The sequence below is a fragment of the Rhopilema esculentum genome, chromosome 17 (genome assembly GCF_057945365.1).
Source record: "Rhopilema esculentum isolate cy_ngs chromosome 17, ASM5794536v1, whole genome shotgun sequence".
In the NCBI taxonomy this organism is placed as follows: domain Eukaryota; kingdom Metazoa; phylum Cnidaria; class Scyphozoa; order Rhizostomeae; family Rhizostomatidae; genus Rhopilema; species Rhopilema esculentum.
In genome coordinates, this window is record NC_142831.1 from 1,203,781 (window position 1) to 1,228,006 (window position 24,226).

Consider the following 24,226-nt stretch of genomic DNA (forward strand, 5'->3'; position numbering starts at 1 on the left):
AACCCGGAAAAATGCAAGCTCAACAGGTTTCAATATTTTGTTACATAAATCTGAAAACCTAGCCTGCATTCATAAGTGTGTATCTAAATCTGTAGATTTATGTGTGTATAAATCTGTAGATTGTCTCATTCTTTGTCATTTTCCTTTTTCATTGGCAGAACGATTATACATAGCAATTTTGGGCTTTTCTCTCCATCATGTCACCTGTTTTATTAGCTTTGTCCTACTTAATTTAAACCGTGAATGTCAACAGTTGAAACCACGACCAGTCATTCGATTGGCTGTTTGATAATTGACAGCTATACATTATTTTATCCACTGATAGACTTTGTTGGGGAGACGAGCGAGCGAAAATCTTGAAATGAATGAGGCAACCCTCCGTCCTGGAGTCAGAGAGCATGCGTAATAATAACTTCGTTTCGTGCGCATGCTCTTTGACTCCATGACGTAGGGCTTCCTCACTTATCAAAAAACTTTCTTTTGCTCGTTTTCCCAACAAAACTATTATTTACCTTGAGTGGTTCACGGATCTAAAATATTTCTGAGTTGCATATTAAATTGCATATATGGAAGTCGTATGTACGAAAAATAACTTTTAAGAACTAAAATTCAAGATCTTTACTCTCATCTCTTGCTAACTTATCGTAGTTATTTGGTAAAATCATTGCGATACAGCTCGCAGTGCTGCTGTTTTTCAAGTAGGATTTAGAGAAAAGAAATAATAAATTACATCTTAGTTTGGGGTCGTCTTTTTCATTTCAGTAACATCACATTTCATACATATGAAATTCTTTGAATTAACTTCATTTTCAGCGAAGACTTATTAATTTAGCTGTACTGAAGACAGTATTCTAACTGCATCTCTTCATGGATCTTTTCAATCCACCAATATTTGTTTGAATGCTCCTGACTTTGGCACCAAATTTCAACTGGTTTGCTTCACCCTTGCTGACCAGTTCAACAAGGTCCTAAAAAGAAACAGACAAAGCGATTGTTGAGATGTAAAGAAAACGGGTAGACACACTACGTGGGATATAGGAAGTGACTTTTTTGCAATGAATATTACAGAAAAGGTGTTTCAAAGCCTACCAATATCTTACACAATGGCACAATTCTGCTTTAAAAAGGGCCTACAAGCCCAATGTTTACTCGTTCAATCAAGACATAAAAAAATTATCATTCACAGCCTTTGTTATCATTCACACAAAAAAATACCGTGTCAACAAAAATACCATTTCATACAAAGTCTTGTGTTTTTGTCTTATTAATAAGTGAAAAGGCACTGCGGAACATCGTAGAGGTTGGGCGAGGGTAGGGTGGGTGCTAAATAGGGAGAATCCATTTTATGAAGCTTTTTTCAACACTCCCCTGATATAGATAGAAGAAGCGTCTTTTATCTAACTAGAGTTTCAATAAATTGTATAGCCCAATTTCATCAAAACAACCGAACTTCAAAAAAGGCCAATTGAAAATTCAAAAAAAGTTGTTAAGTTACTGCCTGTGAATGTAATGCAAATCAAGGTCAAGGTCATTTATCATGCAAATTTGGTCAAGGCACCAGTGATTTGTTCACGGAAAAGAAAAGACTACATTATCCCAAAGCACTTGCTGTCGGATTAACTGGCCGTAACTTTGATATGGTGACTATTTGAGAAATTTGTTGATGCTCGTCTTATGTAAGCTGTTCGTTTTCTCAACTTCAGCGCAAAACTCAATTTTCTCTGCCAGTCATTCTCTGCCGTTCATTTATCATGCAAATTTGGTCAAGGCACCAGTGATTTGTTCACGGAAAAGAAAAGATTATATTATCCCAAAGCACTTGCTGTCGGATTAACTAGCCGTAACTTTGATATGGTGACTATTTGAGAAATTTGTTGATGCTCGTCTAAGGTAAGCTGTTCGTTTTCTCAACTTCAGCGCAAAACTCCCTTTTCTCTGCCAGTCATTCTCTGCCGGTCATTTATCATGCGAATTTGGTCAAGGCACCAGTGATTTCTTCACGGAAAAGAAAAGACTACATTATCCCAAAGCACTTGCTGTCGGATTAACTAGCCGTAACTTTGATATGGTGACTATTTGAGAAATTTGTTGATGCTCGTCTTATGTAAGCTGTTCGTTTTCTCAACTTCAGCGCAAAACTCAATTTTCTCTGCCAGTCATTCTCTGCCGTTCATTTATCATGCGAATTTGGTCAAGGCACCAGTGATTTGTTCACGGAAAAGAAAAGATTATATTATCCCAAAGCACTTGCTGTCGGATTAACTAGCCGTAACTTTGATATGGTGACTATTTGAGAAATTTGTTGATGCTTGTCTAAGGTAAGCTGTTCGTTTTCTCAACTTCAGCGCAAAACTCCATTTTCTCTGCCAGTCATTCTCTGCCGGTCATTTATCATGCGAATTTGGTCAAGGCACCAGTGATTTCTTCACGGAAAAGAAAAGACTACATTATCCCAAAGCACTTGCTGTCGGATTAACTAGCCGTAACTTTGATATGGTGACTATTTGAGAAATTTGTTGATGCTTGTCTAAGGTAAGCTGTTCGTTTTCTCAACTTCAGCGCAAAACTCCATTTTCTCTGCCAGTCATTCTCTGCCGGTCATTTATCATGCGAATTTGGTCAAGGCACCAGTGATTTCTTCACGGAAAAGGAAAGACTACATTATCCCAAAGCACTTGCTGTCGGATTAACTAGCCTTAACTTTGATATGGTGACTATTTGAGAAATTTGTTGATGCTCGTCTTATGTAAGCTGTTCATTTTCTCAACTTTAACGCAAAACTCCATTTTCTCTGCCAGTCATTCTCTGCCGGTCATTTATCATGCGAATTTGGTCAAGGCACCAGTGATTTCTTCACGGAAAAGAAAAGACTACATTATCCCAAAGCACTTGCTGTCGGATTAACTAGCCTTAACTTTGATATGGTGACTATTTGAGAAATTTGTTGATGCTCGTCTAAGGTAAGCTGCTCGTTTTCTCAACTTTAACGCAAAACTCCATTTTCTCTGCCAGTCATTCTCTGCCGGTCATTTATCATGCGAATTTGGTCAAGGCACCAGTGATTTGTTCACGGAAAAGAAAAGACTACATTATCCCAAAGCACTTGCTGTCGGATTAACTGGCCGTAACTTTGATATGGTGACTATTTGAGAAATTTGTTGATGCTCGTCTTATGTAAGCTGTTCGTTTTCTCAACTTCAGCGCAAAACTCAATTTTCTCTGCCAGTCATTCTCTGCCGTTCATTTATCATGCGAATTTGGTCAAGGCACCAGTGATTTGTTCACGGAAAAGAAAAGATTATATTATCCCAAAGCACTTGCTGTCGGATTAACTAGCCGTAACTTTGATATGGTGACTATTTGAGAAATTTGTTGATGCTCGTCTTATGTAAGCTGTTTGTTTTCTCAACTTCAGCGCAAAACTCCATTTTCTCTGCCAGTCATTCTCTGCCGGTCATTTATCATGCGAATTTGGTCAAGGCACCAGTGATTTCTTCACGGAAAAGAAAAGACTACATTATCCCAAAGCACTTGCTGTCGGATTAACTAGCCTTAACTTTGATATGGTGACTATTTGAGAAATTTGTTGATGCTCGTCTTATGTAAGCTGTTCGTTTTCTCAACTTCAGCGCAAAACTCAATTTTCTCTGCCAGTCATTCTCTGCCGTTCATTTATCATGCAAATTTGGTCAAGGCACCAGTGATTTGTTCACGGAAAAGAAAAGATTATATTATCCCAAAGCACTTGCTGTCAGATTAACTAGCCGTAACTTTGATATGGTGACTATTTGAGAAATTTGTTGATGCTCGTCTAAGGTAAGCTGTTCGTTTTCTCAACTTCAGCGCAAAACTCCCTTTTCTCTGCCAGTCATTCTCTGCCGGTCATTTATCATGCGAATTTGGTCAAGGCACCAGTGATTTCTTCACGGAAAAGAAAAGACTACATTATCCCAAAGCACTTGCTGTCGGATTAACTAGCCTTAACTTTGATATGGTGACTATTTGAGAAATTTGTTGATGCTCGTCTTATGTAAGCTGTTCGTTTTCTCAACTTTAACGCAAAACTCCATTTTCTCTGCCAGTCATTCTCTGCCGGTCATTTATCATGCGAATTTGGTCAAGGCACCAGTGATTTGTTCACGGAAAAGAAAAGACTACATTATCCCAAAGCACTTGCTGTCGGATTAACTAGCTTTAACTTTGATACGGTGACTACTTGAGAAATTTGTTGATGCTCGTCTAAGGTAAGCTGTTCGTTTTCTCAACTTTAACCCAAAACTCCATTTTCTCTGCCAGTCATTCTCTGCCGGTCATTTATCATGCGAATTCGGTCAAGGCACCAGTGATTTGTTCACGGAAAAGAAAAGACTACATTATCCCAAAGCACTTACTGTCGGATTAACTAGCCGTAACTTTGATATGGTGACTATTTGAGAAATTTGTTGATGCTCGTCTTATGTAAGCTGTTTGTTTTCTCAACTTCAGCGCAAAACTCCATTTTCTCTGCCAGTCATTCTCTGCCGGTCATTTATCATGCGAATTTGGTCAAGGCACCAGTGATTTCTTCACGGAAAAGAAAATATTACATTATCCCAAAGCACTTGCTGTCGGATTAACTAGCCGTAACTTTGATATGGTGACTATTTGAGAAATTTGTTGATGCTCGTCTTATGTAAGCTGTTCGTTTTCTCAACTTCAACGCAAAACTCCATTTTCTCTGCCAGTCATTCTCTGCCGGTCATTTATCATGCGAATTTGGTCAAGGCACCAGTGATTTGTTCACGGAAAAGAAAAGACTACATTATCCCAAAGCACTTGCTGTCGGATTAACTAGCCTTAACTTTGATATGGTGACCATTTGAGAAATTTGTTGATGCTCGTCTAAGGTAAGCTGTTCGTTTTCTCAACTTTAACGCAAAAATCCATTCTCTCTGCCAGTCATTCTCTTTATAATTCCATCAAGCTATCATTGCTATCAACAACTTTTTGAAAACAAGTGGATCGCGTTGTCCATCAGGTTTCGTTAAGCTTTTTCGAGCCCACTGCAGTTTTGATATAATCTTGCAAACCTTTTAAGCCAACAAGAAAATTCTCCTGTTTATGAGAAAACCAATGCCACGATTTGTCTCTCAATGTCTCTTGTCACACTCTTTTTCTACAAAACATATTTCTTTGTGACTCCGAGTTGGCAATTGACGTTGAATAAACTACGTGTCCACAAAAGCTTATTTCCCCTGCAGCCCCAGTTACTTTCCATTGTTTTAAACAATAGGCAATTGTCCCTCTCTTTATTTAGTAAAAAGGTTTACCCCTGCAGCTAACTTCCCTTGGAAAGTTTGCTACTGTGTATGAATCGATCTGCCTTCTGTATTCCTTGCAAAAATTAATGTGCTGGCCCGTTCAACCTGACCTTTGCATCAGCTTCTGGGTGGCTGGTTACAACAAGTGGAATGCTTTTTATCGTATTGGGCTCTTGCTGCTCTTCTCCTGAAGCAGTTTTTCCACCTTCTTCACATTTTTCAGCCGAAGATTCAGTATAATAAGGTTATTTTGATATCAATACCAATTAGGAAACTGTTGCTTTTCTTTTAATTCAAATGATTTTTACCTTTCTTTGCTCAAGTAAATGGTGTTCGAATAGTTGTTTAAGGAGTTTTGTCACAACATCATATTGCTGTGATATTATTTACTGTGCTGTTTCTGCATCCAATCTTTCGAACAGAAATCCAAAATTCAAAGCATTTTGATTCACTTCTTTGTTTTACTACATAAATGCCAACCACTTTGATGCTTGAATCAATAGAGCTCTGATATTCTTGCAGTCATTTTGTAATATCTATTTTCAGAGCATTCTCATTTTAACAGTTTTTTCATTATCTTTTGCAAATAAACTTTTTATGAAACAAAATAGAAATATTCAGGTAAATCAGCCCTAAGTTTCCTGTAACTCTATTTCTTAAATGTTGGCCTGTATTGGATAATATTATTGTATCGATATCATTAATGCAATTGAGTAACCAATGACATTTATCCTAAGCATGGAAGCGTACCTTTTTGATCCTGTGAAGCTCCTTAGCAGCAGCGACGCTGCTCTCAGAAGGAATGTTCGACCTCTTGTACGCTGCTTGCCCAACCTCGTGTAATTCATTCATATAACCATCAAAGTTCTGGTTCTTTTCCTTCTTCAATATGTGCTCAATTTGACTTCTAAATCTTGGCATCATGAGGTTGTGCTCGTCTGTTAAAAGGTTTCTTGCCTTCGAATCCCATTTCTCCATGCCTTTGGAAACGAAGATTAAAAGTATTTCAAAAGATATAAAATGGCAATACGCTAAAGGTTATTATGTTTTTTTAACATGAGCATACTACAAATAAGGGGTTAAAATATACGTGAACGAAGTCCAATATTAAATCACCTATGAAAATAAGGAATAAAATGGCAAACATATAAGTTACGTTGTGTAAGCAGGCCAAAAAGCTGTCGGAATATACGTGAGCAAGGTCAAAAATGAAAACACTGTACTGAGAGATATCATACCTTGTTTGGCTTCATTGTACCAATGATGGAGATCGCTTCGCTCTTCATGCGTTATGTTATGCTTCATTTCTGCAATTAAATGCAAATCATTTTAAAAGTGGAAAATTGTTTGTTGTTCAACTCTTTATTTTGTTAATTTTTTCTGTTTTGTCCCATATTGCAGCTATTAGCTAAATTACAAATCACTTTTATCTATCTTTCTACCTGTAGATTTGACTCTATATCCAAGGTCTTCAACACCCTGTTGCATAGTCCTCTTCGTTGTTTGGTAACCCTCACGAACATTGACCATCGAATCATGCAGTGATCTTAGTCCATCGGCAATCATGCTGTACTTGTCAATCACTTTGCTGATCACCACACATGGTTTAGTGTGGTGTTTGTGCCAATCTAGGGCGAAAATTACGCAAACATCTAAACGAAATCATTTAAACCCCACTTCTAAAGGTACATGCGTATATTGATATGAATACTTTACATCAGGGCTGTGTCATTAGAGTAAATCATCTGTTAAAAGTTACTGTTAGAGCTTTCATTGTTGCCAATTTGACTGCTGGTTGCATTTGAGTTCAATCGGTTGGAGCCTGGGTTCGAAACAGTGAGCTTCATTACTAGTACCAACAGCTCTAAACACTAGGCCACTTGATATTCAACTTCTAATATTGAATTTACAGCGCGCAAATAGTATAAACCTTAAAGAACTTTAACCTAAAAAAGGTTACCAAATGCAAATTGCGAAACTTGATCTCGATGTTATAAATTGTTGTAATCAGGTTTTTAGGAACAGTCTCTGATATTAAACAAAATAATCCCCAAAATACCTTCGTCTAGGGTTCTTTTCTCGGCAGGAGTGTTTGAATCCTCGTAAGGTGTGTGATCAAAGTTCCTATTGTCAAAATCTTGCACCAACACCCAAGGTGCGCCATTCTTAAAAGCGTTCACTGTGGATGTACTTCGGGTCACAACTACTGGCAAGGGCTCCTCTGCAAGTCGTCTGTAATACATATCCTCGGCAGTAGGGACATAGTCCCTCTTTCGGCGATCCTTTGTCTCTTTTTCGACATCCTTCTCAATATCGTTTTCCTTTTTGTCAAGGTCATTTTTGTCGCCATCAAATTCCCTTACCCTCCCGTCAATATTTGGAACTTCATCTAACATTTTCTTGGTTCCTTTATACTTTGTTTCTACTGCATTAGCTGCCAGAAGATCCCAGAATTTAAGATTGATGCATATGTCTCCAGTATAATCTGCCTTGAAACCAAAGATTACAAATTTGCAAGTGATACCAACACAAGCATTAAAATCGCTTGTTAACTTTCCTCTCAATTCTAACAACTCCACTTGGAATAAGTTATCTCCCGCCCAGTTAAGGAAACGTTGCGAAATTTCTATTCCCGCTGCCACAACATCTTTTACAAACTCAAGAACTGTATTTGCGAAGGCAACCAATTTTTTAGCCATAGTCACAAAGCCTTTTCCTACGTCAATGAGACCTTTTCCAATTTCTGCAAAACCAATCATTATCTGCAAAAATAGAAAAAAACACATGCAAATGAAAAAAGCCTTATTGATTCAATATTGTTTTTGTATGCAGAAAAAAGCCATTTTGACTAAATAGTGCAAGTTTAATGTTAGAGGCAAGGACCGAGATACCGGGGGCCGGGGACCTTGCCCCCCCCCCAAAAAAAATCTTGAATTGCATAAGTAAAATACTGTTAATTTGTAAAGTATGGTTATTGTTACACTGATATATCAGGGCTGCCCCAACACAAAAATTTGTGTCTCGGCTGTATCGAGGAAAGTAAATCCAGTTTACAAGGAGCTCATCTTCAAACATAACTTTGTTATTTCATGGTTGTGTGTCCCCGATCATCAAAAGGGTAACAAAGAACTTCAAAAAAGCAGGATATATTCTACGAAAAATTTACGACATCAGAAATTCAAGTGCTGGTAATCTCTTTGTGAAGAGTTGTAAATTTACTGTTGAAAAAACGAAACAAAACAACGATAGAACGAGAACCACTGATCTCAAAAACAAATCTTTCTTTTGACATCATTGTCGGCATTCACGCAGGAGACCGAAAATACTCACGGGATAGAGAGGGTTGCGCAATTTTATCGGATACAGATATAAAGATGCAAACAATAAAAAAACTCGGCCCGAATAGCAAGGCCCGAAAGAAAACGGTAACCGAGAAACCGTAAAAGCCCTGTTAGACAAATAAACAGGCAGCCAAGGCACCAAAATGCTCGCATCAGAAACATAGTAAAGTGAATGAGAGGGTGTGCTTGCATCTGGACATTTAGGAACTGGCATTAGTGCACCAAGATGTGGTCAGTTCTACGGATGTCGTAATGAAAAATATAGAACTGGCCAATCTGGTTATGCATATCAACATTGATTAAAGTGGATATCCAAATTTTGTGCAGCCATTGTTTGGGGTGCCAGCTGCAAAGCCGCTGTCGTGTGAACTTAAAGGCAAATCATTCCACGCATTCTTTTCAAAACTTTCAAGCGGAGCGGTATCGCTTTTGGCATACAAAACCTATACCTTTATGTGTATTATATTTTTCACATAAACAAACAGAGAAAGAGAAAGTCAGCGTTGATTTAAAGGTGGTGAACAAAGATGCACAAATTGTTGTCATCTTATATGAACCAGGCGAAGCAGATAAACAGCCAAGTTCCAAAGCTATGATGTTTTAAAGGTAAAGGTAAAATAATCATAAAGGAGAAAAAAAACACTCAAACTTCAAAAGCCTTTGAAACAAAAATAAAAATTCGTAATGCCAGAAGTGAGACTACCGACTATCCAAGTTTAAAAGTGGAGATGTGGTGGGCTATCCGCTCTTTATTTTTCAATTCGGGATTCGGGGTAGCAATAGAGAAGTCAATCCACCTTTGTGAAATCAATGAATGGCAATCGGTTTTATCGATTGGAGTTAAGGTTCATAAAACAGTATAAACTATTGTAAACGCGATTATGGTCCCGATCCCATTTTTTTGTTCCATAAACGTTTTTCAACCTTTGCGAGGACCTGCCTGAAAATTTAAAGAGAAGAATTGAAAGTTCGCAAACCGCAAAGTAACCAATCGCAATGGAAAATTTTCTATATATTCTGGCATCTTTAGAAGGGGGGGGGGGGGGAGAGACAATTTGTCCCAGTGCCGTGACATATATGTGGCCTCATAAAGTAATTAATTTCATTTTACGAATGGAATAAATCAAACATAACAAAAGAATGCTTAAAAATAGTAAAATATTGCAAGAAAATGGCTGTAAGACTCTAAGATGGTTTTTCATCTAATCTGACGGGAGTATTTGCAAAAATTTGTTGCGACCATGCCCTTAAGAATATCGTCGAGCTGCTTTGAATTTGCGAAGTTCAAATTTAACATAACATAACGTAACATAACGTAAAAAATTTGCATATAGACCAATGGTCTTTTTTGCGGAGTTGTAGGGTATTCATCATCAGGTACCATCTTCTATCAAAAGGATGGCTACCATGACCCTTCAACTATCCCAAATTCTGAGTTTTGGTTTGTTGTCATGGTCATAGATACACTTCATGATCATCATCATCACGTACCATCTTCTATCAAAAGGATGGCTACCATGACCCTTCAACTATCCCAAAATCTGAGTTTTGATTTGTTGTCATGGTCATAGATACACTTCATGATCATCATCATCACGTACCATCTTCTATCAGAAGGATGGCTACCATGACCCTTCAACTATCCCAAATTCTGAGTTTTTGTTTATTGTCATGGTCATAGATAAAACTAAAGAGCTAATAGTAGAGATGGGCCCCCAGAACCACCTCTACAGTTTTTTTGAAGGGACACCATCCCTCTTTCCAGGAGTTCTTCCGCCCGAAGCCGTTGACTCCTGGAGTCGTCGCTCATCCGCCCTTCTTGCCGGTCTCCCGCCGAGTTAGCCGTTGGCCATCGCTCGTAGCCCTGAGCTAGGGAACCTTGCCAGATGGTACCAGTCGGGTCAGGCTGGACCTGTAAGCTAGTGGAGGAAAGGGACGCTTTAATTCCCCATTCATGTCTTGTCGGAGCATAATCTGACGAAATGAATACCTTAATACCAGTCTGTTCTGCCCATGCAACGAATTTTTTGGCCAACTTTTTGATCTCACAAGCAGCAATGCAAATAACGTTTGGAGCCTTCCACCTGCAGCTGTTCCAAGATGGGCAGCCAACCCACCAATACCAGATTTTGAAGCATTGCGGGTTCCAGTCAAGGAATGGTATGCAGACTATGAAAGTAAAACGAATTTCATAAAGTGAAAAAAAGAATAACAAAGATCTATTTACGAATCATGAAAACGATCTTGCAATTAGCAGTTTGTTTGCCGTACAGTTTGTGCTAAAAGTCTAGATATAACATATACGATAAGTAAATTGTTACATCAACCTCCGAAAAAAATCTTTTGGATCAGATTTGGCTAGGTTGAATCCATTTTTGTCAAATAGAGATCATATCATAACAAAGATATTTTGGATATAATACATTTATGGTTTGGGTAATAGTTTTAAGGTTTGATGCCAGCCTTTGAAAACGAATGCTTTACACGTAAAAGCTTATTTTGCAGTTTGAATGGAAGGAAGCAGGTATCACATGGGTGTTGAGTTTCATACTTTCTTGGCAAATGCCATGCAACAGAATCAATCTTAAAATGAACGAATATTCAATTTACTTTCTCCACATTCTGCCTTGCAACTATATTGCAGCTGCTTCTTTGCCTCTTCAATTTCTGCAGCCCTTCTTCTTAGTCTGTTCTGATAATCATCAATAGATCTTTTCCATCCATCCATTTTTCTTTCAGCATTTTCAACTTTCTGTACAGCCTCGGCAACTCTCTTTTGAGCCTCTTCCAATTTCCTGTTCGCAATTTCTTTAGCTTTGTTCAGATAGGCAAGAACTGCATCAGCAACTTTTCGTAAATCTACTGACACACTTGCTCTAAACTGAAAGGGACACTGGACATTAATTTCGTATTCCCTATGTTGTTGTACACTTGGTACTAGGTCAAAACATAATATGCACAGTTATAGAATTTTAATAGCAATAACTGTTTACTGGTCTGTTCCTTTAGAGGGCTGTTCTTGATGTTTTATAGCTGTAAAGGGAGAGCTACGCACTTTTTTTATTAAGTTTTAAGTTAAAGTTAAAACAGGACAGTATTAAGTTAAAACTCAATATTTCATACTTAACGTGATCACAATTAATGGTAGTTAACATTGCTAGAGTTTTAAATATATCATTTTCCATAGCTCATGTCACAAATTATGCCAGAATCCCAAAATATTTTAGTGGTCCTTTTCTTGTCGACAAATCTTAAAGCGGCTTTGTTTCATTATAGAGTTTCTACATTTGAATTCTTCAGAAGATGAAATACATCAATAGAAAGTAGCACTGTCTTGGCCTTTATCAAAACAAAAACTAGCAAATCGAGCTGGAGTAGCGAATTGTGACACCATCGTTACAATCTTCCATGCTAAAAGCATACTTCTAAGACTTTCCGGATCGATTTTGTCGTACCAATTTTTCAGCTTGGTATTATGTCAACCTGGTGTTTGGCTTCCTTTGCCAAAAACTACAGATTTCATTTTCAAAAAACTACCACGAATTAAAACAAGTATTTTGTCTCAATCTCAAATAAGAATGAGATCCGATCTGGATCATATCCAACCATTTACACAGTATCCGGTCCTAATTGGATCCGAGTTCCCGTGCAAACGCAAGTCCTATCCCTGCTCTTTTTGATCCGACCCGGGTCTGATCCGTTCTCTTGTCAACGCCGTCTTACGCATGTATCTGCCAAGCAATATAGTTATAAGCAAGGTGTACATACCGAAAAGTCAAGTGCATCGATTGCTCCATAAGCTGCTTCCACATACAGCTTTGAACGGATAATTCCCCACAAATCAGATTCTAATTTGAATTTGAAGTAAGAATCTGTCACATTGATATACACATAGTTGGACACCCCAAGCAAGGACACGTATCCTTCGATTTGCATTGTAACTGAGTCAGGTTTTATATTGATGAACGCTTTGGGTCCGTTCTTCTTATCATTTGCGCTCCTTCGCAGCGTGATAAGTCCTCCCGCCCAATCAATGGGAGAGAGAGCAACATCTACTAGAAGCTCGTCTGGCGGGTTTATGAGAATTTCTGCAGCTACTGATAGGCCAAGAATATTAATTGTTCCCTTAAAGAATACGCCCTTTGGTATCTCCATATTTAGTGAATCAATTGTTTTTCCTGAAAGAGAATACAGAACAGGCCAATTTAGAAGCAACACACTTACCATAGGTGTATCGATAAAAGTGTGATTTTATGTGAATTAACCATTCTTACTCAACTATGGATCGTTAAAATTTGCCTGGAAAATATTAAATTTAATGCAATCAAGAATATTACAATACTTTATTCGATGTTTTCTTCAACTGACAGTTGTGTAACGTTGAAAAAACATGGATGCAGTGAGGCACAAAACTATGGTATGAAGACAATAAACTTATTTGAATACAGCCTGCCTGTGTTTTCACATACGATCTTAAGTTTTACAATGCAAACAAATTTGAATGTATCACTGCACAAAAATGACTTAACACTGCACAAATTGGCTATCCTTGCATGTTGACACGAACAGTGCTCTGTACCTGCCATTGTCAACAATATATTCAGTCCTTTCAAAGTAACAATAACTATATGATGATGAAGTTTTCATTAAATGTAGAGAAGCTGCCTACCTAGAAAACCTGCAAAAACCTACCGTTCATGCTATATGAAATCGTTAACCCTTCTGGAAATCCGCTTTCTGCTACAAGCTTAGGAACATTAGGTGAGCCAAGCTTGAACGCTTCATAAATCTGTTTCAATGTGAATTTGTTAACGGATCCGTATATGTAATTGTCCTCAGGTTTGTTGAAATCCACTCCAAAGTATATGGAAACCTTAATTGCATGCTCATTTTCACCTTTTGCTTCTATTTCACCAACCCACACAGTTCCTCCAAATTCTAAACAATGAAATTTGATCATTCAACAATTTTTTAAAACTTTTGAAATTTGATGATAATTTGATAAAATTGCAGGGTTGATTCTGATAGCGTCATCCATGACATCATGACTTTACCACAAGCTGACAGGGAAACAAGATGATACAATGTAGGATTTGTTAAAGATTCTGTAATATTTTTAGAAGATCAAGCTTGATAATCTAAGCCTGCAATCTTGAAATAAAGAATTTGTTCTATCATTCATCATGCCAAATTGTATACTACACTTGATATGCATATCACAACGTGTTCTGTGCTTGCAGCAATAATACCATGAACAGATTGAAATCAACCACGTAGCTGTAGGTGTCGGCTAGGGGGGGGGGGGGGGGGGGGGAACTCGAGCAAGAAACATACCTCAGGGGGGGGGCAGGCTTAAAAACAAGAAAACAGATATATAACAAACATATATATTTGGACAAAATCAAGGTCATGGAATTATAAATATGCCAAATTTTCAAAATATCAATTGGAAAAACTGTAGCAAGAGGGGGCAAGCTGTTGTCAAATTTTTCATTTGGGGGGCACAGCCCCCGTGCCCCCCCCCTGCACCTACGTGGCTGATTGAAATACGGTTAGAACTATTTGGTTATAGGAGTTGCAACTTTGCAATGAATAGAGCCTAACACTCTTACCAAATGTTGGGAGAGCTCCTCCAGCTCCAACCGATATTCCAATGGCAAGATTCAAATTAGAGAGGGCAAGGTATTTGAATTTAAATGGATTCAACCAGGTACCAACCATGGCAAATTGCAAGCTAAGTTTTCCAGTAAGGCTCACCTCAATAGCTCCTGCAAATAAACCAAACAGCTTGAAATAAACAAAGAGGCAAAAAGGTTTTTTATTTTAATGTCACAGTGTGATTTATCTTATCTTTTGACTATTAGACAAAACCACCGTTTTTTCCTGGGTATAATCAAAATCAGATCTAGAAAAAATTGCATCTCGCGTACAAATATACCAAATATTGACGAACCTACGAATTTAACTGTGCCAGATCCAAGATTTTCGGGTATTTTCCAGTTTAAAGTGCATTCTAATTTAACAGTGGACTCTTTTCCATTCAACTCCAACTCGAGTTTGATCGACTGCAAAGCAAGTGAACCATCAGCATTGAGTGCAATGGTTCCTGTAAACATAGCACTAAACTTGAAGCCTGATCTTGAAATCGCTCCAGAAATTTCGATTGTCGCATCTTTTCCGACCTTTTCAGCAAGCCAAAGACATAATGCGTCTCCTTTGCACCCGTTTTCTTTTGGAATTTTGAAAATTCCCACAAATGTCAACCCTGAAGACGAAAAAACATTTGGATCTGATGTCTTTTATAGAATAATAGAATTTGTAGTGAAAAACCACGGGGATAAAATTTTTCATCGTGATTTGAGTATAATGAGCATGGCTTCAAAACGTTCTTTGAAATTAGAGAGGAGGGTTGAAGCCTTCCTCTGTGGTTACTGATCTATTTTTTGTATAAATTTTTTGAAAGAACAAGAATTCATACAGAGTAGAGAGTAGCATAGATAGAAACATGGAAGCATTTGGCCAGAACGAGACTAGGCTCGATAAACTATATCATTGATTTATTGAAACTTATGAAATCTTTATCTAACCTGCAACAAAATCCTGACAGATTTTCTGTCATTTTTTCGCAAAACATAAAAAAATGTTCATGAAAGTGAATGTATCATATATTAATAAAAAAACATAAGATGGTAACCTTTTTCTATGTCTCTTGAACTGAGATTTGGAATTGAAAATTTAACCACTTCTTCCTCCTCTTCCTCTTCCTCTTCTTCTTCTTCTTCTTCTTCCTCCTCCTTCTCTTCATCACCACCTTCTTCTTCCTTTTCCTCATCCTCTGTTTTCTTTTCACCAGTCTTAGCATGACTTACTTTCACCTCAGGCTTTGGCCTTCCCACTCCAGCTCGAGTTTGATTCAGAAGACTCAATCTCCTTAGGCCTGACTTTTGACCTGCTTTTTTAACACCAACTGTTCTATTTATGTGTCGCTTGATGTTCGCTCCTGTTCTTTTTGATAATTTCTGCAAATACAATAGTTACGCCTGAGAATACCTATTTACCATTTTCCATACTACAATTAGCTAGGAAAATCGTTGGAAAACTTTCATTCCAAATTTAATCCTCTAAACTTTCTCCGTTTATCAAATATGCCAAACAAAAATTTACGTATTGGCCTTCTAATCTGGGAACATTGACTGTTTGAATACAATAAGCCTGTATGGAACTGCTACCTGTACCAAAGCACAATCGCAAAAAGATTAATCTCTCATGTGTATGTGTGGGAAGGCTCCAAATGGGTACGGATATGAAAAAAGCTACGAAAGCGAGGCTGTTTCATAATTGGTTTTTAGGCGACAAATTTGTTTCTTTAAGTTTCATATTAGCCTTGCTTCCTAATACATTCATGAAATGGATGATTTAAACTGACATTTAAACTGCTGTCTATATTGACACTTTTCCTGATACAAGTTAATTCACTATTTAAAACAATATTGCAACTTTGTAGCATTCGTAAATGAATACGAAACATAGAATTGGATCGCTTTACCTTTCGTGCCTTCGTACTTCCTATTGTAAACACGGACGCTAGTACATATTTTGGGAATGGCTAGGAAAGATTCTAAGTTTACTCGTGTTAACGCCGTAAATAGTTTAACGGTTGCCCAAAAAGGCGTACCTTTCTACTATTACGCAAATGCGGTCTGTGGTTTCTTCTGCTTCTCTTCATTAACATCTCATGTTCACTTGCTTTTTGTTTGGCATAGGCCAGCTTTAGCGCATCACTACGTTTCTTAGATTCTGTTTTAGGTTCTGATTTCTCAGCATCACCAACATTGTTTGTTTCGCCCTCATCACCTGAAGATGACTCTACTTTTCCATTTGCATTTGATACTATGATAACTGCAAATAACAATTATAATAATAATGTGATGTCAATGCTCTATTAACCACGTGAAATCAGATTTATGTAATTGAAAAAGACAGGTGCAAGCTTTAAAGGACTGCAAGGGAAGTCAAGAAACTTAGAAACAGTCTACGCTGTATTAGAATTTCTTTGGTTTTGATTTTATGTTTTCAAATGAACAAGGTGATACTAAAACTTAATGAAATATCTTGGCTAAGAATCGACTTGTCAAGAAACCATTTTCAAAAAATTAAAAAATTGTCAATCACCCTCAAAGTTGCAAAGGCAAGTCTTCTGATAAATAAGCACATGCTCTCCTAGTGACCCTAGTACCCTGGGCCTTTACTCCAACGAATTGCCAAGTATTCAATGTGCCCCAGTGCCACAAATGCCCTAAATTTCTACAGTTGTCTAGAACCTTATGTTATAATATGTCTCTATTGCTACGAGAGCCACCAGTGGTTTCTTCATTTCTGCATTAACGTAAAAACATTTTTCAGGCGTAAAAACACCCCAGCTTTGATTTAAACATTTTGGCATGAGACTTAATGCAACCTTTTCTAAACGCAATCGTGGAAAGCAGTATTTTTGTTGAAGTTTTTTCGCTAAAGTTGAAACTCACCTGCAGTCATTTCAGAAAACCATGCTGTCGAAAACAATTTTTTACCAAAAATTCGTTCCATAACCTTGTCAAGGCGAACTTCTTCAAGGACAACTCCAACAGCAACGGCTTTCGGAGGTTGGTCGGTGCCCTCCTTTGGTTTCCAAATAAGACCCTCAATGTAGCAGTTCTCCCAGCCCCAAAGAATTGGCTTTCCCGAGACTCTGAGAAGAAAAATTCGTAAGAAGCTCTATGGACTAAGGCACTCGTACATTCAAACCATTATTAATTAAAATCATTACATGGAATCAATTGTTAAGAGTGACAAATATTTACTTAATCTGTCATTAGAGACTTCAATGGTTAAGAATTGAAAAACATAATATCAACCTTAATAATTTGTGTTCATTTCCTGCTCCAAAATCTTTGGCAAGCTTGAAGTCCTTTACCCCAAAATTCGACATATTGCCCAATAAACCAATGAAATCTGTTAGCGAATTTTCCCCAATCACATCCTTCAGTTGAGATAGCCTGAAGCTATCAACAGTTGCTGTTAGCGAATAGCTGTCACCTTGCTTCTCCAATGTTAAACCAACAGCTAAAGCACCAACTGCTATTGTTGTTACGCCAGTAAACTGTAAATCTTCACCTTCTTCTTTCTTAACGGTGATTTCAAGATTGCTTATTTTGATCTTTCCACCCATAAAAACAAATGGTCCCTTCAGATTAACAGTAACAGTGAATGATTTTTCGGATTCAACTGTCAATTCTTTGATCTCAACTGGTCCACCGTCCTTTGGAAACAATTGTGCTGGCAGCTTAGCTTTCATTCTAGGATTTAAACACTTGAGGAATTTCGGCATATCGCTCTTAAACTGATCTGGAAACGAAAAACTCAATCGGCCAGTTTTTATTCTAACAGTCATCGGTAGCTGCTCAGGCACATCTGCAGGCACATCTTCACTGCAATCTTTCTGCATGTTCTCTGAGAGATATAATGGATTGCAAGTTAAAAACCTCTAGTAGATGTATTTAGAGATGTACTTATAAAGTACAAGTTTACTTATGGTGAAAGCCTCTGAAGAAAAACAAAAGTTTAACATCATTAAAAATCAATTTCTGGTATTCCAATTTTGCCTCAGAAGCTAAAAACACCACGAGAGCACCATGCTTCAAAAGTACAAATATCCGAATTTGTTGTCAATTGACTGAAATGAAGTAGGTTAAAAACTTAGTTTGCCAATGCAATTTTGGTTTTGCCCGTTTCGTAGACATTAGATCCAGGTGGCAATTACCTAATTTGGGGAATGAATGTCTTTGCAGTGCAAAACCAGTGGCATTTTAATGCATTTGATTCAGATTCCGAGGAAGTTCATGATAATATTTTACGCTATGATTTCCTAATGCAAAAAATTTAAAACAGGGAGTTCTGGTATATACAAATAATCAACATTGAACATTGAAAATTGCAAAAAATTTGAAGAAGAAGTACCTTTTAGAGGTATCATGATTCTGATGTTAACACCTTGAGGGATTTGTTTAGTTTCGAATTCAGACACAAAGGGCTTCAACAGTTCCATGAGCTGCTTGCTTTCCACACTGACGATATCATCCTCTGCTATCATGATAATAAGGTTGCGATTTGTTCTGCCTAGCATTGCAAAATTGTTCATCATCGCCGCCTTTGCCATGAAGTTTTTCAAAGCTTGTTGAACATTGGTAGTGTCATCAAGATCAATCACAATGGCTGGTTTTGCAGGTTTCCCAACTTCTCTGGCAATAATTAAATAGACATCGCCTTTCTTGAAAGCAGGAGAATTCGAAATGGTGGCTTTGCAGCCGATCTGAAATGTTTCTGTCGTTCTCTGGTTTGTATCCTTGACCAATTCAATTTGTCCTGCACATTCCGGTTTTTCAAACTTCAAACCTGCCAGTTTACTTGTGTCAAAGCCATCGGTCACAAAGTTTAGCTGTGCCATAGATGTTGCAAACATACCCATTATTTCAACCATAGGCAGGTTATCTATTTCCCATTTGAAAGGCAATGATGTTTCGTCTTTCGGCTTGTCGATAACCATTTTCAAACTACGCGAGGAGTCACCAACCTCTCCTGTTTTGGAAGCAAGCAGTAAGCCATTCATTCCAGTGAAAAATGTCCTTCTAGGAATTTTCTACCTTCCTATTGCTAGTGTAGTTTGCTATCTTCTATAACTAGTTAAGAGGGAAATTATGCAACTATGGAGAGTCATACTCTGTGAGAGAATTCGGCAGAGCTTATTCTAAGCTGGATTTAGGCCCTTTTCTTGGAACTGGAATTCGAAATATGGAACTGGATATGATATTCTGTGGAGCTCGAGCTGAAAAATTCAAACAAAATAATAAAGAATTTCCTTGTTTTCTAATTGTTGATCTTATCATATTTGGTTTGAATGAAATGGTTAGATGTGCTGATGCTGGAAACTGTACTGTACTAACCAGCTGATGTCGCTGGTGCTGATTCATCATTTTGTTATAGGATATGACAAGACTTATTACCTTATCTGTAGTTTTTGCTATTGTACTGTAGGACATAGAGGCTTCCATTTTCAAATGTGTAGCAAAGACAATACATCTAGGATATAGCATATAACGACAGAAATTTGACCAACACCCAGCGCTTTTGAGAGGGGAGGGGCTAAAGAGGGGAAAATGGACCAGGACCTTGAAGTCTTGCAGGCTTCATAAAGTAATGAATTCCATTTTAAGAAAGGAGTTAATTACACGTAACAAAAGTATGCCTAAAAACAGTAGAAAGTTTTATTGATTAGAAAAAAATGACTGCAAGAAATATTCTGAAATTTATTTTAAGCTAATCTATAGGGCGTGATTGCAAAAATTTTCTGCACGCTTCGCTCGCAGGGGCTTCAAGTTTTAGCTCTGCCCCATTGCCTCCAAAACTCTTGGCAGCCCTGCCAACTCTTGTAACAAATTGATCTACTATATGGTCTTAAAGAGAAAATAACGTTAAAAATAAAATGTTGATTTTTGGATATAGAAATTTTCCTTAGAATAAGCGCTGGAATTTGGTATTGATGCTAAAAAGAAAAAAGGCGATAGCAGAAATGGCTCAAGACTTTCAAGAGTCCAGGGACCTTAGTTATTGTGTCACTTAAAGCACAAATCTGAGTTCATTGTATATATTTGACAAAGGAAATTATTTTATTGGGGAGACAAACGTGCTAGTATCTTCCTGCTTTTCAAACATCCCCCGTCTTGACGTTAAAGAGCATGCGCGATTATGATTAAGTTCAATGCGCATGCTTTTTGTCTCCAACACGGGGATTGATGTTGGATGAAGGGTATATCATGGCAGCTTTAAGTAAATTCTTGCAAAACATTTTGGAAAGGCCTGAAAAGAAATATTCAACAATACCATATTAGAAATGAAAAGTTGAAAAATCTAAGTATTATTAGAAGAGAAATACCTATACAAAAATTGTTCTGTAACTTACAACTATGCACATATGAAATGACAAAAATAATGAATTGACTTGATGTTATCATTTTACCTGCAGCCTTAATTTTCCAGTTCTTAAGGCCGTCGAGGGGTTCACCAGCCTTAAAGCCAAGTGTAAGAGAGGCATCACCAAGAACAAAGTTTTCACCATTCAGAATTCGCCATGAATCTTTTCCCTTGGCCTCTAATGTGACCTCTTTGCTTCCTCGATCGATTTCTATCTTATCAACAAAGAATGAATCTGGGTTTATCAGCTCCTGTGTAGTCTTTAAAACATCAATACTTGGGAATATCTTGTCAAACACCATTTTCATAGAGGGTTTCTCGCAACTTCCAGACTGTTTCGTCTCAAGGACAATCTTGTCAGTCTTAAAGTGTCCTTCCAGACTGCATCTGCCTTCTATTGTGTAGGTTGTACTTCCACTTGGTTGCGATGTTAGTGTCTGCCATGAGGTTGGAAGATCGTCCCTTCTTGCTAAAGTAACAAACACAAAAAATTGGAAGCTTTGGCAAGAAAAATTTGAAAAGTACTTGCCATTCAAGAAACTTCAATGCAGAGTCCATTATATACATCTAAACTTCAAAGCCACATTCCACATTCGTTTTTACCTGAGTGATAATTATAAACTACGAACGTTTATTCACAGTTCTATCTAAGCCAAGAGAGCTTCTAAAATAACTTTCATTTATCAAAACTCAACGTAACCATAACATTATAGCGCGCGACGCAGCGACAAGCTACCTATTATTGGTACTCAAGCTTCGTAATCTAAAGCACATATTTCCGGTTACCTCTGACTTTGAAAACTGGAATATATCTTTAACCGTATTCAAAATACTTCTAACATTTTAACATCTAAAGCTACTTCCACCCTTCTTATTGTACGTTTTTATTCGTTTCTGTTCGTATCTCTTCATTGTAGTTGATGAAAACGCAGTCCGTTTACACTGATCCATTAATATTCACTCTGATCCAATAACACTTTTTGAGCTTATCCGAAATAAACACTGCTCCGAACAGGGGTGGCGCTAGAGACAAACCTTCAAGGTGCCGACGTTTATATTCTCCGTAATTGCCGACACTGGATGTATCAAATTTCCGACAGAAAAAAAATGGGATAGAACATCTTTAACCGATGTGCCCCATATAACAGGGCCTCCAACGAAGGGGCACCGAAGGGAAGGGTCATGGCCCCCACTTTTTTACAAACCAATAGAGCATTTTTTCCAAAATCTTTTGTTGTGGGTGCAAAATTTTCCCTTGCCCCCTCCCTCCACTTTCCAACCTGTGTCGGAGTCCATGTATAGCAAGATTTTCTCGGCAACTTGTGCCTTGTAAGAAACTTAATGCGCAAATATTGTCTCTTGTTGAATATTTCTTCCTATCTGATTCACATAGAAAAAAGAAAAAACATAAACTTTAGAAAGTTTAATGTGAATAGTTAGTTAATCGATGGTTCTCTCTAAACCATTTGTTTGTCGCAAGCTACGCGGTGAACAATGCTATTGAAAAATAGTTGATGAAAAGAGCCAAGAAGTGCTTTTTAAAAAATGTATCAGGCAAAATATGCTCATAATCGAAATGTTTTCATTAGCAATAATGTCTTGAAACGAAAAGAGAATGTCTTAAGAAGAAAATTCATTAAGACTTTATTTATGACCGCATGATTCTGCTGTTAGGGTAAATTTTCTTGAAACGGTCCAAAAAATGATCCAAATCAAGCATCTCTGCACGTTCCGCATGAATGCAGCAGCAACAGGAATTTCAACCGAGAGGAGCACCATGGTATTGTGGGTCATGCGAGGGAGCACCATGAAACAATGTCACAGCTTTCACGGAAGCGACAGGGTATAATGCCACTATGAAAGTAAAATTGCCGAAGAAAAGCCATTGAGAAAACCATAAACCAGCCAGTGCAGTTTTCTCGTCGATTATGCATGTCATTCAAATAACATGTAAACGGGGTGACATCCATCAAGTGCCGACAGTATTAAGAAAGCAAAAATTGATTGGCTGCCGATGGGGGGGGGCTAACCAAAATCTTGGGGGGCCTTAAGCCTCCTTGCCCCCCCTATGCCGCCACTCCTGGCTCCGGAATAAACTCTATTGGCAGCCCAATTTCTAAAAAGGGATATCCCAAAAGCCTTGCCAAATTGGGTCTCCTCTTCGTTCTTTTGTGAAAACAGAGCAATTTGAACAGTTTCTAAGATCTTTATTAGAAAGTCTAAAAATAAGACTTTCTAAAATAAGTCTAAAAACAAAACAAAGATTGGGATGCAACTTACTTCCTAAAGTACGCTTGAGGCCTTGGTCCGGGAAACCTTCTGATAGCCAGAATGGAACCAGACCCAGCATATCATGGAATCCATCGGAGGGTATCAAATGATCTTTCTTGAAAAGATCAAAGGCATCCAAAGGAACGAAGCTGATTGCAACAAGAATCAGTATGAAGTTCAGTGTCCCCATCGTCAAGCTGGTTGGGGAACAAAATCATGTTTTAATGCCTAAACAAGGGAAGTTTTATGAGATTATATTCAATGATTAGAGCAAAACAAATCCAGCATGATGTACGAATAATATAATATGAAACCTAAGGAGCAGCTTAGAATAAATTACAAATATCTGCCTAAAAGTCACATTAATTGGTACATTATTTTTCTAACCTGTGATAAAACAGAAAAACCGTTAGTCTTCTATCAGTGTTACGGTTTTAATCGTGTATTTCTTGGTCAGCTTCGCAAAAATACAAACGGACAAATGGTAAGAAGGCAAAATCTGCCACGTTTGCCATTATTAAGGTGAATTTGCCGTATTGGAACTCTATGTAAGCCTCCTAAGACAACATCTTTGACTAAGATAGAAACAGTTTCATAAAAAGGTATTTTTCATATTCAAAGATAGAATTAAATTCAAGAAAGCATACCTGAACGTGTGGAGCCAGACATTCGCTTCGACATGTGTCTAGGAATGTTTGAAAATCACTTTGCTCAGCCTAAAGGGTGTCCGTTGATAATCTTTCGCCTTCTTCACCTGTGAGTTTCTAATACCTGCATTTTATCTTTTTATCTTATCGCGTTCATTGATTTCAGCAATAATATTTCAGAGCTCTTTCTTCACGTAAATGCCAGAACAATAGCCCAAAAACCTAATTTTAACCAGAGTTACTTATTTCTTTCTAACACATAGCCCATTATCTTATAATCTCTGATATTTTTCTCTTTGTCATTTTGCAATCAGATTGTAAGAGCTGCAAATAAAATATCAGTTATGCAGCAGCAATAATGCCAAAGAAAAGATTTACAACAAATGTAAGTCAAGGGATTTAAAAGGATTGTAGCAAGCTGTCTTATAATGGCTTTTATACTTGACTTTTGTACTTGGAAGCTGATACATTGTGTCGAGCAATAGCAAAGGATACTCAGTATAATATTAAAAATGATAATGATTATAAGAAAAAATGATATTTATATAATTTGATAATAGACAAGATACTAATCATCGTTTGTTTATAATATAAATATAACAATACAAAGAATACTCAGAATTATTACTTCAAGTATTACGTGATATATCACAACATTCTC

At 37.5% G+C, this 24,226-nt stretch overlaps 1 protein-coding gene across 1 annotated transcript; it reads right to left on the reverse strand.

Annotated features, from left to right (window-relative positions):
• Positions 1-706: 706 nt before the first annotated feature.
• On the reverse strand, positions 707-23,704 carry LOC135684357 (uncharacterized). The gene is made up of 19 exons (XM_089113362.1): positions 23,566-23,704; positions 22,928-23,115; positions 20,694-21,116; positions 18,638-19,255; positions 17,536-18,130; positions 17,167-17,369; positions 16,317-16,540; positions 15,336-15,660; positions 14,595-14,906; positions 14,254-14,409; positions 13,334-13,579; positions 12,410-12,819; positions 11,252-11,522; positions 10,632-10,810; positions 7,360-8,062; positions 6,743-6,928; positions 6,539-6,607; positions 6,051-6,280; positions 707-968 (listed from the first exon to the last, which is right to left on the reverse strand). Exons 2-19 carry the CDS (start codon positions 23,106-23,108, stop codon positions 852-854), a joined length of 5,448 nt encoding a protein of 1,815 aa, XP_088969488.1. The 5' UTR covers positions 23,109-23,115; positions 23,566-23,704; the 3' UTR covers positions 707-851.
• Positions 23,705-24,226: the final 522 nt, after the last annotated feature.